Below are 15224 nucleotides of genomic sequence, written 5' to 3'. Positions count from 1 at the left end.
TAGCATGCCCGTCCAGTGGAGAAAATACAATGCAGTACATATAGGCTGCCCTTCATGCTAGAAATTAAGTTGGCCTCTATGTGCCTCTAAATACTTGAATAGGTCCTTGTGTGTTTTTATTAAAGAGGTGTAATTATTTGAATCTGAATCACATCCTAAAACAATTTTAATCTTAAGGGTTTGGAATTGTTTTACCATAGATTCATTGTGACTTTCTGCACGCTGGTGCCCTTTTTGTTTTTTCTGCTCCTGCCCTTCATACCGCCTGAGTCTGACACTGTTTACAATATTAATTTACAGCTGATTTAGGACTTTTCCACACGGATAAATGGAAGAAATATTTTGAAAGCAACAACAAATCTCTACAAATTCAACATAAATAGTCCCAATCCCCTTTAATGTGTCATATTAAAGCAATCACTGATGGAGCCAGTTGTTTGTAGAAGTCAGAAGTAAAATGAAAATCACCTGTGTTATCAAGAGTTTTTAGGTTAAGGTCTGAAACTGGAGCATTTAAACGGAACTTAAACGGAATTTAAACAGAACTCAGTAATAACAAATGTTATTCTTTACAGCTGTTCTTGTCTCAGGGTTCAAACTGTCTTTAGTGAAAACGCATATTATGCTGGACTCTCAGTGATAATTATTTCAATTCCTATGCTTTCCCATCCTTAGTGAATGAAATGTGAAATACAAAAATGATGTAAAATTATCACAGAATGGCCAAGTTGTTCGGTTTGGCCCACGTGTTAATATTATCTAATTATGAATGCTTTCTCTTTTCATTGCCACTCAATGTCAATGCACAGAATAGCTTAGTGCAGCTTTAAATAAACATTGAAATTACATAAACTATGACACCATTGATTCCAATACCTCAGAAGGATGATAAATGTGTAATTTCAAAGAGACAAAAAAAAGAGTCAAACATCAAACAATCAGTTTGGTTTAATCCAGTTTATTACAACATCAGCGGAGCTTCCTCTAGGCCAGTGGTTTTCAAACTTTTTCTGTCACACCCCCCTTTAGAAAAAAGTCCAACCAGCTCCAGCAGAAGTGGATTTCATTTTTATCAATCATTAACAACACAAGCAATTAATATAAAAAAAAGATTCAGGTTAGCAAAATAGCCTTTCTTGCATCCATGCCCCCCTGCAGTGGCACTTTGCCCCACAATTTAAGAACCACATCTAAAGGCGACATAGACGGCTGCCTAAAGGCCACCTTTCAGAGGGGGATGCCAAATTTACTCACGGAGAAAATGTTTTAATTTTTTATTTTGACACAAAAAAACATACTAGAGCTGATATTTGTGTTGATTTGAAATCTACATGCAGTACTTTTACTGTAGAACTGTGAAGATGTTTTAATTGTAATGTCTGAAAGTGTTCATCTTGTGAGTAATGAGAATGTTGACACTGTATTCCATTTTGAGCTTTAAAGTAGTTTATGTGACCTAGGCCTTAAAAATCCCAGCTGCTGTAATAGTCATTAAATCACATTTGAACATTACACATGATGAACCTGCCAAATGTTGGTTGTGATTTTCTGTATTGTATTTTCAAGAAAAAGCAGAAATTCACAGCAAAATGATATCACAACTATGTTGTTTTTCTTCACAAGTCCAATCACACATTTGCTTGATACACCCACCCATAAATTATAGTGGCTATCCCAGAAATGTGTAATTATGTGGTTGTTGTAGAATTATAAATCTGTTTCACTTAATGAAGCTTGTTTGCTATTTTCTAAGCTGCATCTAAGGGAATGCAATTGTGGTGTCAAAACGTAATTATAGTTACTCACTGCTTTATATCACACATCATGTCCCAGTACGACATACACTACATTTCACATTACAATTTACAAAGATATTTTGTTTTGAAATATCCTGAGTGCGTCAGAGAATAAGCTTCAATTCCCCAATGTCCCATGACACTATTAACCACCAGGTTGGTGTCCATGGGTAAGTGCCATTATACCCTGACAATGTCCTTGTAAAAAAAAGAAAATTATGTGTCTGTTTGATGGGTAGAAATACAGTAGTAGAAGGTAAACCATATGAAGGAAAAAGAGGACATCCTTCTCTCCATGCAATGCTCTGAAGTGTCTTCCTAGAGATAGTCATTGTCGAAGCTTGTACTGTACTACCATCTAGAGGACAATAAAAAGGCAATCACATCTGCACTAGAAGAAAATACCAACTTCATGATGTGTAGGCCTATTCTGGACCAGTAGGCTTAATTTTATATGGTTACACTTTAGACATCTTAGAAAAATGCCATGTTCTAATGTTCTTATTCACACACGTGTACAAAATAAGCAAATCATTCTCAGTCCTGCCCATAGATAGTCTATGGTCCAACGCTTCCCCCAACACCTTTCTTCTACACAGGTGAATGACGTCCAACAGGTCATGACTTACCAAGGAGTTAACCGTTTTGGCTTTATGTCATTTCTGGTGAACAGAAAAGGTAAAATATGGAAGTATAAACATTTAGCTGGTATCAATCTGTCAGCTCTTTTGGGATTTAGCTGTGAAGATCTGGATTGACAGTTTTCTTTTCAAGCCAAAGAAAAGTGGTGGTGGGTAAGTTTTATTTTATTGCTACAGTTTTTTGTCAATAAGTGCAACAACACAAGACACAGCAATATTATTTACTAGTCCAACAGAAAAAGTGCCAGTTCTGCATCTGTCTTGCAGCCTTTATTTCCTCTTGCTTGGTCACTCTCTTTTTCTTTTGAAAGCTTCTGTCAACATCCTCATCGGCCTCATTGCCTTGCCATTATCTAAAGTTATATCCGTCCGGTATTGTTGTTCGCTCTCCCAGCTCCAGTTCAACACCAGTCTCCACCAACAAGAGCATAATGTTGCTTAAAACTTGGGTGTCAAGGGCCAACAAAGCTAGACAGCAACCAACGCAAAAGCACTCATTGTAACATTCCCAATGTCCGAATGTGTTATCTAGTAAGTTACTTAACATCAACTCGAGATATATTGCTAGCAGCTAAACCTCTGTGAAACCTCTGCCTGACTTTGCTCTAATCGACAACACTAACACATCCAAACATCAAGCAAGTGCAACAACACTAGACCCATGCAAGCCAGCTAATAAGTTATTATTTACGTCCAAGGCCATCTTGGCATCTGTCTTGCTGCATTTCCTTTGCCTTTCAGCTCTTTTAGCTCATGCCAACGAGTAAAGGCCAGTCTGATTTTTACTCTTGTCCAGTCTCTTGCTCAGTCACTCCCTCTTTATGCTCTTCCTCCTTTAATTTGACAATGTCTTCTTCGGTCTCTTCGCAGCCATGATATCCATACTGAGAATACCGAGTTAGCTTATTCCACATACCTTACATTGTAACGTTATACACTTTGCTTCTTCTTAGAGCTTGTTTGGTGCCATAAACCACCACTGGTGAAACATTGTTCGTGCACAGGATTCCAATGTTGCACAGTGCAAGTCACCAGCGCCCCGGCCTGGAGTGGTAATGAAAGAAGGCGCTTTCACACTGCCTTATTTTCCGGAATGAAATGTACAAAACCAGAAAGGGGGGTCAGATTTGATCTGCCTCTGAGCCGGGAATGTTGGTAGTAACAGAACCCGAACGATGTCTGTGTGAAAAGCCACAGCATGCCAGAACAGGTGCCACATTTCAACGATGTATTACAAGTCAGTCTTTTTTTTCTCACTAACCTGGGATTAGGCCGCAATATTTTGTTTGGTATTTTCAGTGAATACACCATATAGGTGGATATTCTTTCCTCGTTTATCTCTGTGTGAAACCAGCTATAGATGATATTCACCCTATTACAAGTCAGTGTACCATCAAAATGATTTTGAAAATAATTTTGCTTCAAATTGTTTAGTCAAAATGTTAGTTAATGTGAGGGTTAGCTTGAAGGCTAAAGATTTGTCATAGCTACAACACTGGGCTAAAAATGTCTTAATATTTGCAGTTGCTTCAGTTTTTGCTAGCTAAACACTAATTCATGATAGATCAAGCCATGCAAAACGCAGTTTTAGACTGTGTCTAGTATACAGTATCCTATCTTGTGAAAGAGAGAGCAAATGAGTAAGAGTTTTTAATTAGAAATCTCTGTCCTCCAGGGTTTGGGTGAGGCTGTTTACTGTTTTGTCTTTGTCAGCCATTGGGCCATGGGTTGAGCATGAAACATCTCCAATCAGGGTCCATGTGAAGTTCAGCAATGGCTGGCTCAAATGGTGGCAGCGTGAAGTTAGTTTTAAGTTTGATCAAGCTGCAGACTGGATAATCATTTTTTAAAATCAATTTATTGCTGGGTTTTTTTTCTATGTTATACCTAAAAATGCCTATTGGTGACGTTGCATTATAGTTCAACATAATAGAATGTTGCCACCTGCTGGTGTATTACAGCAAAGCACATGCAAATGCTATCTTCAAAACTACCAGTGCAATTTTTGGTTTGTGTTGTGGTGGGGTTTACTGATTGCATGTCTGGTGGAATAGCACAAATGTACAGTATGTCTTTATTTATGATAGTGATAATAATTTATGAAATGTATTTTATTGCCATTTGCACAGAATGGATTAACTAAAACAATATGTGTGTGAAATTCTTTCTTGTTGAGAATCACTTTGGCTTTTTGAGACAATGTAAGTGATGCTCATACTGTACAGTACATTTAACTACATACTGTAGATAGATAGAGACTTTACTGTCATTGCATATAAAAATACAACAAAATGCAGTTTAGAGCAAAGTGTTGAACTTAGCAGCTTTAAAATAGCATCCTTGAGCCTGTCTGAAGGAAATTTGGTTAACAGATCGTGACCAGGGCGACAGTGGATATTGTTCAAATGGGGAAGAGGGGAACCGACGCCACACTGAGCAGTCTTCACCACGCTCTGTAGATATATCTGATATAAACTGGTTTTAGACCTGCAACACTGTGGGCTGCCACCTTGAAGACTACACTTTCTTTACATTGTCTTTAGCATAATTTGGGTCATGTTGGTCTTACCACTCTGTAGAGTTGTCAAATGTTGCCCCAAAGGTTGTATTTTTATGTCTTTTGAAGTCAGGTGCTAAGGCAAGGCCTGTGTTTTTCCCATTGTATATTTTGTTGGTAGTAGGACTTTTAGACATGTGTTAGCATTCATTTGAAGGCAGCTCAGCATAATCAGAGCATCAGTGTATTTGTATAACTTGGTAATTATTCACATAGATGCATAATGTGGTTAGTATGGTTGGACTGTGGTGTTTTATGGTTTGCCATGCTTTGTTACTGTATTTTACTGTAGTTCATCCTGACTTTTTCTTTTAAAGCAATTATGAGGTGGAGTGATGAGATTTATGCTGCAGTATGCGTTTCCCATTTTTTTTAGAATATTAAAGACAGTTAATTCCTCTCTTGAAATGATTGCTTGTTTGTGAAAAATGGACATGAACATAGGAAGAATGACCTCAGTTTGCTCAATGGTGCCACCTGTAGACCATGTACGTAATACATGCAGAATGTGTGTGTGTGTGTAGAGAGCTTTGACTATGCCAGAAAAATGATGTTGATCATCATGACAGAAACAGTGACAGTGATTATATTGTAATGACCATCAGAATGACTCCATCTGTTTATTCATGAGAAAGATCTTGTTGCTTATCTTTTTCCCGTCCCACATTTTACTTTGTTTCCTTTTAAACTGATACGGTTTAAATGGAAATATTGCAGAAAGGTCTGAAAGTGTAGACTGCCTCTCTCTTGATAACTCTAAAGATAAGATACTTTTTTTAAAAGATAAGATATTAAATTTTTTTTATTTTGCAGGTGAAGCTGACTGAGCCTGTATGGTCTTTTTAGCATTGTACTACTTCATATTCAGTTGAACACATTTAACGCAGTACCACCACAGCCTTCTCCTGTTGGCCACTGGGCAGCTTGTGGTTGAGTACCTTGCACAGTAGTTGAAGAGAGAAAATAGTTCTCCTATATGTGTAAGGATGTTCAGTTGTTACTTCTCCTTGGTTTATATCTACACAGCAACGGGGTCAAGCTAGAACCCAGAAGAAGAGTGGGCTTGACATAAGAGGTTGGGAGGGTATGGAGGTGTTAGACACGGAGACACTCTCAGGCATCCTGCTGGGCATGGTGCCCTGTTTCCCTGTTGCCCGTCCCTTGGCACTCAGACTGGCAGCAGCATGCTGTGACTCCATCCCAGCAACAGCGTCACAGATTTGGGCTGGCTGCCACGGGTTCCCCAGCCAATCAGGGCACACACAGTGCCAGATCATTCCAGAGGTAGCCAGTAGTAATCCTGGATGTGCTTGGGGTCATCCTTGCCAGATGTGAATTCCTTTAAACCCACAAGGAACACAAATGCAGACACAAACACACAGCTCCAACTCCGAGACAGAGTGTGCACGCATTTACTGTGACTCTCTATGTGTATGTATGGAAAAGAGAAGAGATACAAAAACAGACTCTGTTTGTCTTTTCATGTGAATGTACTTCTGTATCATACCATTCACTAAGTCCAGTTCTGACCTGTCAGCATCTTCAAATTACTACACAAGGAGTGTTTCTTTAGAGGTGTCACCACTGCTGCACTTAGAGCTTTGTCTCACTCTTGTGGACTATCTGAGAAATACAGGAGTGTTGGTATTATGACTCTGTATACAGTAGTACTATATTCCTATAGAATACTGTTTTACACAAGTATGTGTCATTTGTTTTAATAATAATATAGATTATAGATATGACAAACTTTGTTTTCCATATTTGAATCTTAATTTTTCTTTATTCAAGAATGAGTCCAGTGACAGATTATTTGTTCATTGCATTGGTATTTGAATCTCATTTATTATTGTTGCTACATACATGCTAAACCAAATATATTACTGGAACATAAACAAATGAATACAGTACAAATCAATTCCATAAAATGTAGTAGAAATATAAAAAAGAAAGAATGCATTAATTACAATTCTATTCAAAACTTGTAAGGTTAAAAAAAGTAAAGATTTAATTTAAAAAAAGTCCACATTTGGATCATAAAATGGGATCTGTCCTGGGGTCATCATCATTTAGTCTAAAAGGAGCAAACATAGGAAATGTGTCAGTTCTGTTACAAAGTTACATTCAAACTACCCAAAAATATTAATGTTGTAGAATAATGACAATATTAAACAAAGCAGATAAGTTAAAATCATACAGTTGAAATATTGTACTGGAGGATTACTTACCTTAATCACAGTAGCCAAGACACCATAGATGACGGAGATGAGGAAAAAAAAGAGGAAAGTGAAAGTCATATACCAGCTTTCCACATCTGTGTCTTGGTTCACATCAGCATGCATAATCTCATCTAAGAAATGACAGCCCTCCAACGTGTCTGTGAAAGAATTTAAATGAGATTTGTCAGTTAACCAAACAGACTCACATATGAGTTTAAATGTGTGGTTAACCTAGTATGTGCAGTCTTTAACATGCAAGAAAGATGTGGAGGAACCGGCACCTGGTTTAGATATATTCAGGGATTGGGTGGTGTTCTCATGTGTCACCCTGCAGGTGAGGACTGCCCCAGGGAACCAGTTGCCATGGGACAGACGAAGGTGGCTTTGGATGCTGAACTTTCCATTTGGGCCTCTGATGGGTTCACTAGTGTTGTAGTCCAACAGTTCCTTGGTGTCACCAGAAAACCAAGTGATGCTAATAGATGCAGGGCTGAAGCCGAAGACCAGGCACACAAGTTCACCAGAGCCCTGGAGCAAGGTAGCTGAAGGTTGGCTGTAGGTCACTGTGGCTGGGGAAAAGAGTTATTAAAGTTCGTCATGAATTTGTACTGAGGAAGGTCATGTAGCAAGAAAAATCAGGAGACAAATGTTCTAAAGGTGATATGCCTATTTACTTCTTAACCTTAACCTTAAGTAACACTGAGACTTCAGAAGAATAACAGACTACAATGTGGAGATGTTCAGATGAAGTTTTTTTTTACCCTGATACTGATCAGAGTCCTTTAATACTGTGTATCTGAAGATAGCACGTCTGATCCAATACTTCTGTTTACTTTACAATGTTGATTAAATATTTATCTGATATATTGAAATAACAACTGTAGCCTTCTAAATTGACACAGTTTCTTTTTTCATGAACTACTTGATCCAAATACTAAAGTTACTGCTTCAAAGCTTAAATTATTAGTTTAAGTGAAAGAATGGAACTCCTGAGATTGACGTGAAGCGATCTCTTACAGAGAAGACAAATCTTCGACTGAGTACAGACAGCGACTAAACAGTGCCAGCTAAACATGAGAACCTGCTTCCTGTATGTTTTGCTGATGTTTGCTGATGAGAAAGAGAGATAATAGAGCCGTTACAGTTGGAGCTTAGCAAATTTAGCCAACTCTCATCAGTGCAACAAAATAATTTGTCCTTCACAGGATTGGCTCGGGACATCTTAACTATGATGCGATAAACACCAGTGAACCTCATTGTTACTAAGTGTTAATTCTCAGCTCACCAAAAACATCCTTTATAGTGCTTTCAAACGGCGTTTCAGAGGACTCATGCCTGACAACACAAGAATATGTAGACTCCTTGTCCTCAGTTTTGGATGTGTTTAGTCTGCTGCTCATTGAATAAGCACTGCTCTCTGTGTATTTCCACGCAGGACTGTTGGTGTAGCGAGCTGAAAGGAGTCTCTGGCCATTCTCCTCCCAGTACACCATGATGTTAGGCGGGAAAAATCCAGAAACCAGACAAATAAGTGTGAGGACGTCTGAGGTAGACAGCTCAGAGGCAGTTGGTTGTAATTTTTTCACTGTTGGTGGGTACAAAAGTAAATAAGGGTTTATATTAAGGCTCTTTTCATGATTTAGTCACAACCAGCACAAGCATTACGGAGATTTTTCTTTTTACTGCTGAGCTTCTGATGTTTCACACTACCTCTGCTTTTGCTTATATGGTCCTGGTAGCCCTGGTTGGAACATCGGTGCTTCCACTTGTTTGTATGCATGCCAATCCTCCGCTGACACTTTGAGGAAGCTCCGCAAAGACTCCGTCCCATTGCTGTGACTCACTGGTGGCTCCGTATGGACATTAAGAGAATATTTGTTCCCACCTACTTTCCAGGTGATGGAGAAATCATCAAGAGAAGGGCCAACCAGAAGACAGGTGACAGTCACCTGTCCCTTGCTCTGAAGCTCCTGGAGGGGTGGTCCCTGAACATATACGGCAACTATCTGAGATGATGCTGGAGTTACTGAAAACATTGAAGGGGGAGAAAATGCAGCACCTATCAAATCATGATTATGAGATAAAAGCTTGGCAGATTCACACTTAAAGCATTAACACGATTGCTGTTTCCTTTTTACCTGAACAGATGCTGATGTTCTTTTCAACGGTTTTATTCAGAGATTTTTCAGACACTAAACAAGTGAAGACCTTCCCTGTTTTCCACTCTGTCTGAGGGATGTGAAGTTGACTGGTTACTGCCACACGTCCATCTGCACTCATGCTGATGTCATTCGTTGACGGAGATCTTTGCTGGGACTCAGCAAATCATTTAAGGGTTGAAGCCCCATCCAGAGCACAAGATCCTCTGTGGTCCTGACTCTTTACTGGGGACCTGAAGGAGCTCCACTGATGGGTCCACTAAACATTATGTGAGCAAATGAATAAATCGCTCACATTATGAGTTAATATACATAGAAGAAACTGACTCAGAGTAATTAATCAACAATATATAAAGGAAAAAGAGAAACTCCTCTCACCAAAAATATTGCCAGTGGAATTTGACTTGAAGCTGCTGGAGAAACCTTGATTCACCTTGCAGGTGAAACTTGTGTCTCTCTTCCAGTAGTTTGGAAGGACAGTGAAGCGTCTACTGACTGAATGGAGGCCTGGGGCTTCAGGAAGATCAACATACAGTTTTTCAGAGATGTCAACACTGTTGGCCTGAAAGGTGATGTAGAGGTCAATGGAGGAGAGTTGTGTGACGTCACACTCCAGCACAGAACTGTTTCCATTCAGCAAATCTGGGAGAGATCTCCTGATCTCCACTGATGGAGCTGTAACTGCAGGCGCTGGATGATACAGAAAGAAAACAAGGAAGAATTATTTTAGGTACTTTGCTGTCACAACACACCTGATTTTTATTTTGTCTTCTCCTCTGACCTGCAACATTTATTGTCTCCTCAGTGGATGAGAAGCAGCGATGTTCAACTTTACATTTCAGAAGCTTCAGTTGTTTCCACTGACTCGAGGAAACCGTCAGAGTGCTTATTAAATGAGTTGTATGTGTGACCTGGTTCACTTGGTGTCTGGATGGGGGTTGCCCATCCATCAGACGTTGACACCATTACTGTCTGGGAATCTCCACATGAACGGAAGGAGGGGCGCTTGTCTGTGCTGCAGAAAAAAACATGTTTGTCCATACATGTTAATCTAATACAACTACAACTACTTTTTAATCACAACATGCATTTTTGTATCAAAAAGATTTATGGTGTATCAAAAATTTTCATATTGTGTGTTGAGACATTAGTCATATATACTTACTTTGACAAATACTTATTGTTTTTCGAAATTCACTGTCGATATGAGTGGACCTGCTTGTAAAATTTGAGCCACCTGCCCACTGTTTCATATTTGGCTCAATCTCACTGCTTAGACTGAAGGTTTTCTCCACTCCCTTCACACTCTGCAGCTTCCTTTGGGTTTGCACAATGTTTAGAGATTGGTTGTCCCGTTGCCACATCACACTCAGTTGGTCTGGAAAGAAGCCACTTAGGGTGCAGAGGAGTCTGACAGGTGAGGCCCCGATTACACCTTCCCACACAGGGTGTAATGTGATGTTTGGAGAGACAACCCGCAGTCCTGAGACGGAGAAGAGATTATTTTTACTTTACTTGCCTCATTCTAAATGTTGAACATTTGAGCTGATTTTATCTCTTCACCTATACATACCTTCAGATTTTGTAAACAATTCTAAGTGTAATGTCTCTGTATTTAGGCTAGATGGCAGAGTTGTACTTTTACAGTGTCTGGTGTTATAAAGTCAGGTGGAGATGGAGGCGATGGGGCTGGAAGTCTGTTGCACAGATGCCGCAGAATGACAGGGCAGAGTGATCACAGCTAGCAGCAAGCGGAAGCATTGAGTAACACCCAGATCCCAAGAAAGTACCAAAATACTGAAGTGAAACAGAGCCAAGAGCAACGGTGCATTGCAGACACCAGGTGTGAGGTGCGCTTATGCCAGTAAGAGAAACAGATTTGTGCACATTTAAATATCTCAGATCAGTTTACATGTGTTATCACAACTATTTTACATGGCTTCTCATGACTTTGCTAAAGGTTTTAGTTCTGAGTCTATTAATAATAGACTCAGAACTAACCGATTGTAAAATCTCCACATTTACATATTGAGTAGAACACGGGCTGTTGATTCCAGGTGCTGGGGAGGTGATGAACACAACAACATATTACATAGTTAAAATAAAAATAAGAAATGGTATTGTTATGAGCATTATGTATCAAACATTTATAGGTGAAACTATAGACAGTATGAACAGTTTCAGAATAATGGATGAGAGAACAAAGATGGAGGAGCAACATTAATGGTTATGTTCATTTAAACATTTATTTTCAAAATTACATAAAGCTCTTGTAATAAGAATGGAAAAAAGGACAGCTGTGATTACTTACATCAAACTATGAGTTTATAAGAAAAATGTGTGAAAAACAGTTTTGTACAGAAAGTTCTCCTTGTTTCATTTAACCTGAAAAAACAGAAGAAAACAAATACAGATTAGTAATGTTGCTCCAACATGATCAAATTCCTGCTATTTGTCACCACTTACATGTGTGGTGAAATTACAGATGCACTATAAGACCATTGTATGCACAATATAGTTAAAACATTGACGCATTATAAAACATCATAATACACACATGAATGTTTGTAAGGAAGTTATTCACAGTTTAAGAAAAAGATTTACCACTGGAACCTAAATATTTCTTTTGGATTTCTAAGGTGTTGTGAGTTTTCTCTTTTAAAGACATCAACTTTACTGTTATTACATCTTTGTCGAGTGAGGCATTGAACCGTGCGACATATGACATATCAACATATGGCACAACGAGAATGTCACACCTGGCTTCTGCTGTAGTTTACTGTACTACTTAAATAAATTCATTCAATTTAATTATCCGACCACTGTTTGATAACTTTTGAGTTTGTATTGCTGAACTACACGCCATTGGGCAAAAATTTCTATACAAGATGTCTGTCTGATAGTGCTATAGCTAAATTTAAGGATGCGATTCCATCAGCTCTAAATACATTATCTAGTCACAAAGTAACGGAGGACTCCTATGCTAATTTCAGTCCCTCCCAAATCGATCATCTTGTTGATAGTGCTGCAGGCTCGCTGCGAATGACACTCGACTCTGTTGCCCCTCTAAAAAAGAAAATACTAAAACAAAGACGGTTAGCTCCATGGTATAATACTGAAACTCGCAAATTAAAGCAAATATCACGGAAACTTGAGAGGAATTGGCGTTCCACCAAAGTGGAAAATTCTCGTTTAATTTGGCAAGATAGTCTTAAAACTTATAGGAAGGCCCTCCGTAATGCCAGAGCAGCGTACTACTCGTCATTAATAGAGGAAAATAGGAACAACCCCAGGTTTCTTTTCAGCACTGTAGCCAGGCTGACAGAGAGTCACAGCTCTATTGAGCCAAGTATTCCCATAGCTCTCAGTAGTTACGATTTCATGAGCTTCTTTAATGATAAAATTCTAGCTATTAGAGACAAAATTCACCAAGACCTGCCCTCAATTGGCACCGACTTATCTCTTAACTCAGGAACCTTTGAAACAGCTGTAGAACCAGATACATGTTTAGACTGTTTTGCTTCCCTCAATCTTTACCAACTAACTTCAATAATTTCTTCATCTAAACCATCAACCTGCCTCTTAGACCCCATCCCGACTAGGCTGCTTAAAGATGTTTTACCCTTAGTCAGCACCTCTATACTAGATATGATCAATCTATCTTTATCAACAGGCTATGTACCACAGTACTTTAAAGTAGCTGTAATTAAACCTCTTCTGAAAAAGTCCAAACTTGATCCGGATGTTTTATCAAACTATAGACCTATATCTAACCTTCCATTTCTCTCTAAGGTTCTGGAGAAAGCAGTTGCTAAACAGCTGTGTGACTTTCTACAGAGCAATAGTTTATTTGAGGATTTTCAGTCAGGATTTAGAGCTCATCATAGCACAGAGACAGCACTGGTGAAAATTACTAATGACCTTCTTATTGCATCAGACAAAGGACTTGTCTCTGTACTGGTTTTATTAGATCTTAGTGCTGCATTTGATACCATTGACCATCAGATCCTATTGCAGAGACTGGAATATTTCATTGGCATTAAAGGAACCGCTCTAAGCTGGTTTAAGTCCTATTTATCAGATCGATTTCAGTTTGTACATGTTAACGATGAGTCCTCCATGCACGCCAAAGTTAGTCATGGAGTTCCTCAAGGATCTGTCCTTGGACCAATCCTCTTCACTTTATATATGCTTCCTTTAGGCAATATTATCAGGAAACATTCCATAAGCTTTCATTGTTATGCAGATGATACTCAGTTATATCTATCGATCAAGCCAGATGAAACTCATCAGTTAGCTAAACTTCAAATGTGCCTTCAGGATGTTAAAACCTGGATGAGCTGTAATTTTCTTATGTTAAACTCAGATAAAACTGAAGTTATTGCTCTGGGGCCTAAGCACCTCCGTGACGCATTATCTAAAGATATAGTTTCCCTGGATGGCATCGCCCTGGCCTCCAGCACCACTGTGAGGAATCTTGGAGTTATCTTTGATCAGGACATGTCGTTTAAGTCCCACATTAAGCAAATTTCAAGGACCGCCTTTTTTCACCTACGTAATATTGCGAAAATCAGGAACATCCTGTCTAAAAATGATGCAGAAAAACTAGTCCATGCATTTGTTACTTCTAGGCTGGATTACTGCAATTCCTTATTATCAGGCTGCTTGAAAAAGTCCATTAAGACTCTTCAGCTGATCCAGAATGCTGCAGCACGTGTTCTGACAGGAACCAGGAAAAGAGATCACATTTCTCCTGTTTTAGCTTCTTTGCATTGGCTTCCAGTAAAATCCAGAATAGAATTTAAAATCATTCTTCTTACCTACAAAGCTCTTAATGGTCAGGCACCATCTTATCTTAAAGAGCTCATAGTACCTTACTACCCCACCAGAGCACTGCGCTCCCAGAATGCAGGGTTACTTGTGGTTCCTAGAGTCTCCAAAAGTAGACTAGGAGCCAGAGCGTTCAGCTATCAAGCTCCTCTCCTGTGGAACCAGGTTCCAGTTTGGGTTCAGGAGGCAGACACCATCTCCACATTTAAGAGTAGGCTTAAGACTTTCCTCTTTGATAAAGCTTATAGTTAGGGCTGGCCCAGGTAGTCCTGAACCATCCCTTAGTTATGCTGCTATAGGCCTAGACTGCCGGGGGATTTCCCATGATGCACTGAGCTCCTCTCTCCTCTACTTTCTCTCCCTCTGTATGCAACCTTATCCCATTATTGCATGTTACTAACACAACTTCTCCCCTTTCTGGTAGTCTTGTGCTTTCTCGTCCCTCTCCTCTCTCCTCCTATCACTTCCTGCAGGTTTTCTGGCTCTGGAGCTGTGGAGTCTGGATCTGTGGCTGCGGGTCGCCTGCTGCCCCCGTGTTCCTGCTCGACACCCTCTACTGCAACGACTATTGTTGCTAGTCTTATTGTTATTATTGTTATTATAATCATTAACATTATGATGGTTACCATTAACACTATTATAAATATCTGTACCATTTTTCATTTAGTTTATAGCAACATTACCTTCGCTGTCTGTACCTCTGTGTGTATATTGTGTAGGCTGCCTCCCTCCCCTCTCTCTCCTTACATCCCTCTCTCTCTCTCTCTCTCTCTTTCTCTCTCTCTCTCTCTCTCTCTCTCTTCACTCTCTTTCTCTCTCTCTTCTCTCTCTCTCTCTCTCTCTCACCCCAACCGGTCGAGGCAGATGGCCGCCCACCCTGAGCCATGGTTCTGCTCGAGGTTTCTGCCTCTTAAAAGGAAGTTTTTCCTTGCCTCTGTCGCCTAGTGCTTGCTCTTGGTGGGAACTGTTGGGCTTCTGTAAATATCATCACAGAGTACGGTCTAGACCTGCTCTTTTATGAA

General features: G+C 39.4%; 1 gene segment (V, D, J or C); it reads right to left on the bottom strand.

Annotated features, from left to right (window-relative positions):
- Positions 1–7063: 7063 nt before the first annotated feature.
- On the bottom strand, positions 7064–11230 carry LOC119917725. The segment is given in 9 exon segments: positions 7064–7068; positions 7192–7371; positions 7495–7782; positions 8499–8816; positions 8924–9239; positions 9352–9631; positions 9751–10062; positions 10154–10387; positions 10538–11230. Coding segments are annotated over 8 exon segments (1868 nt in total).
- Between the last annotated feature and the right edge of the window lie 3994 nt (positions 11231–15224).

The sequence above is a fragment of the Micropterus salmoides genome, unplaced genomic scaffold (assembly GCF_014851395.1).
Source record: "Micropterus salmoides isolate LMB-PRFRI ecotype aquatic unplaced genomic scaffold, ASM1485139v1 Ms_hic_scaffold_10, whole genome shotgun sequence".
Taxonomy (NCBI): Eukaryota; Metazoa; Chordata; class Actinopteri; order Centrarchiformes; family Centrarchidae; genus Micropterus; species Micropterus salmoides.
This window is presented reverse-complemented; position numbering and strand designations above follow the sequence as displayed.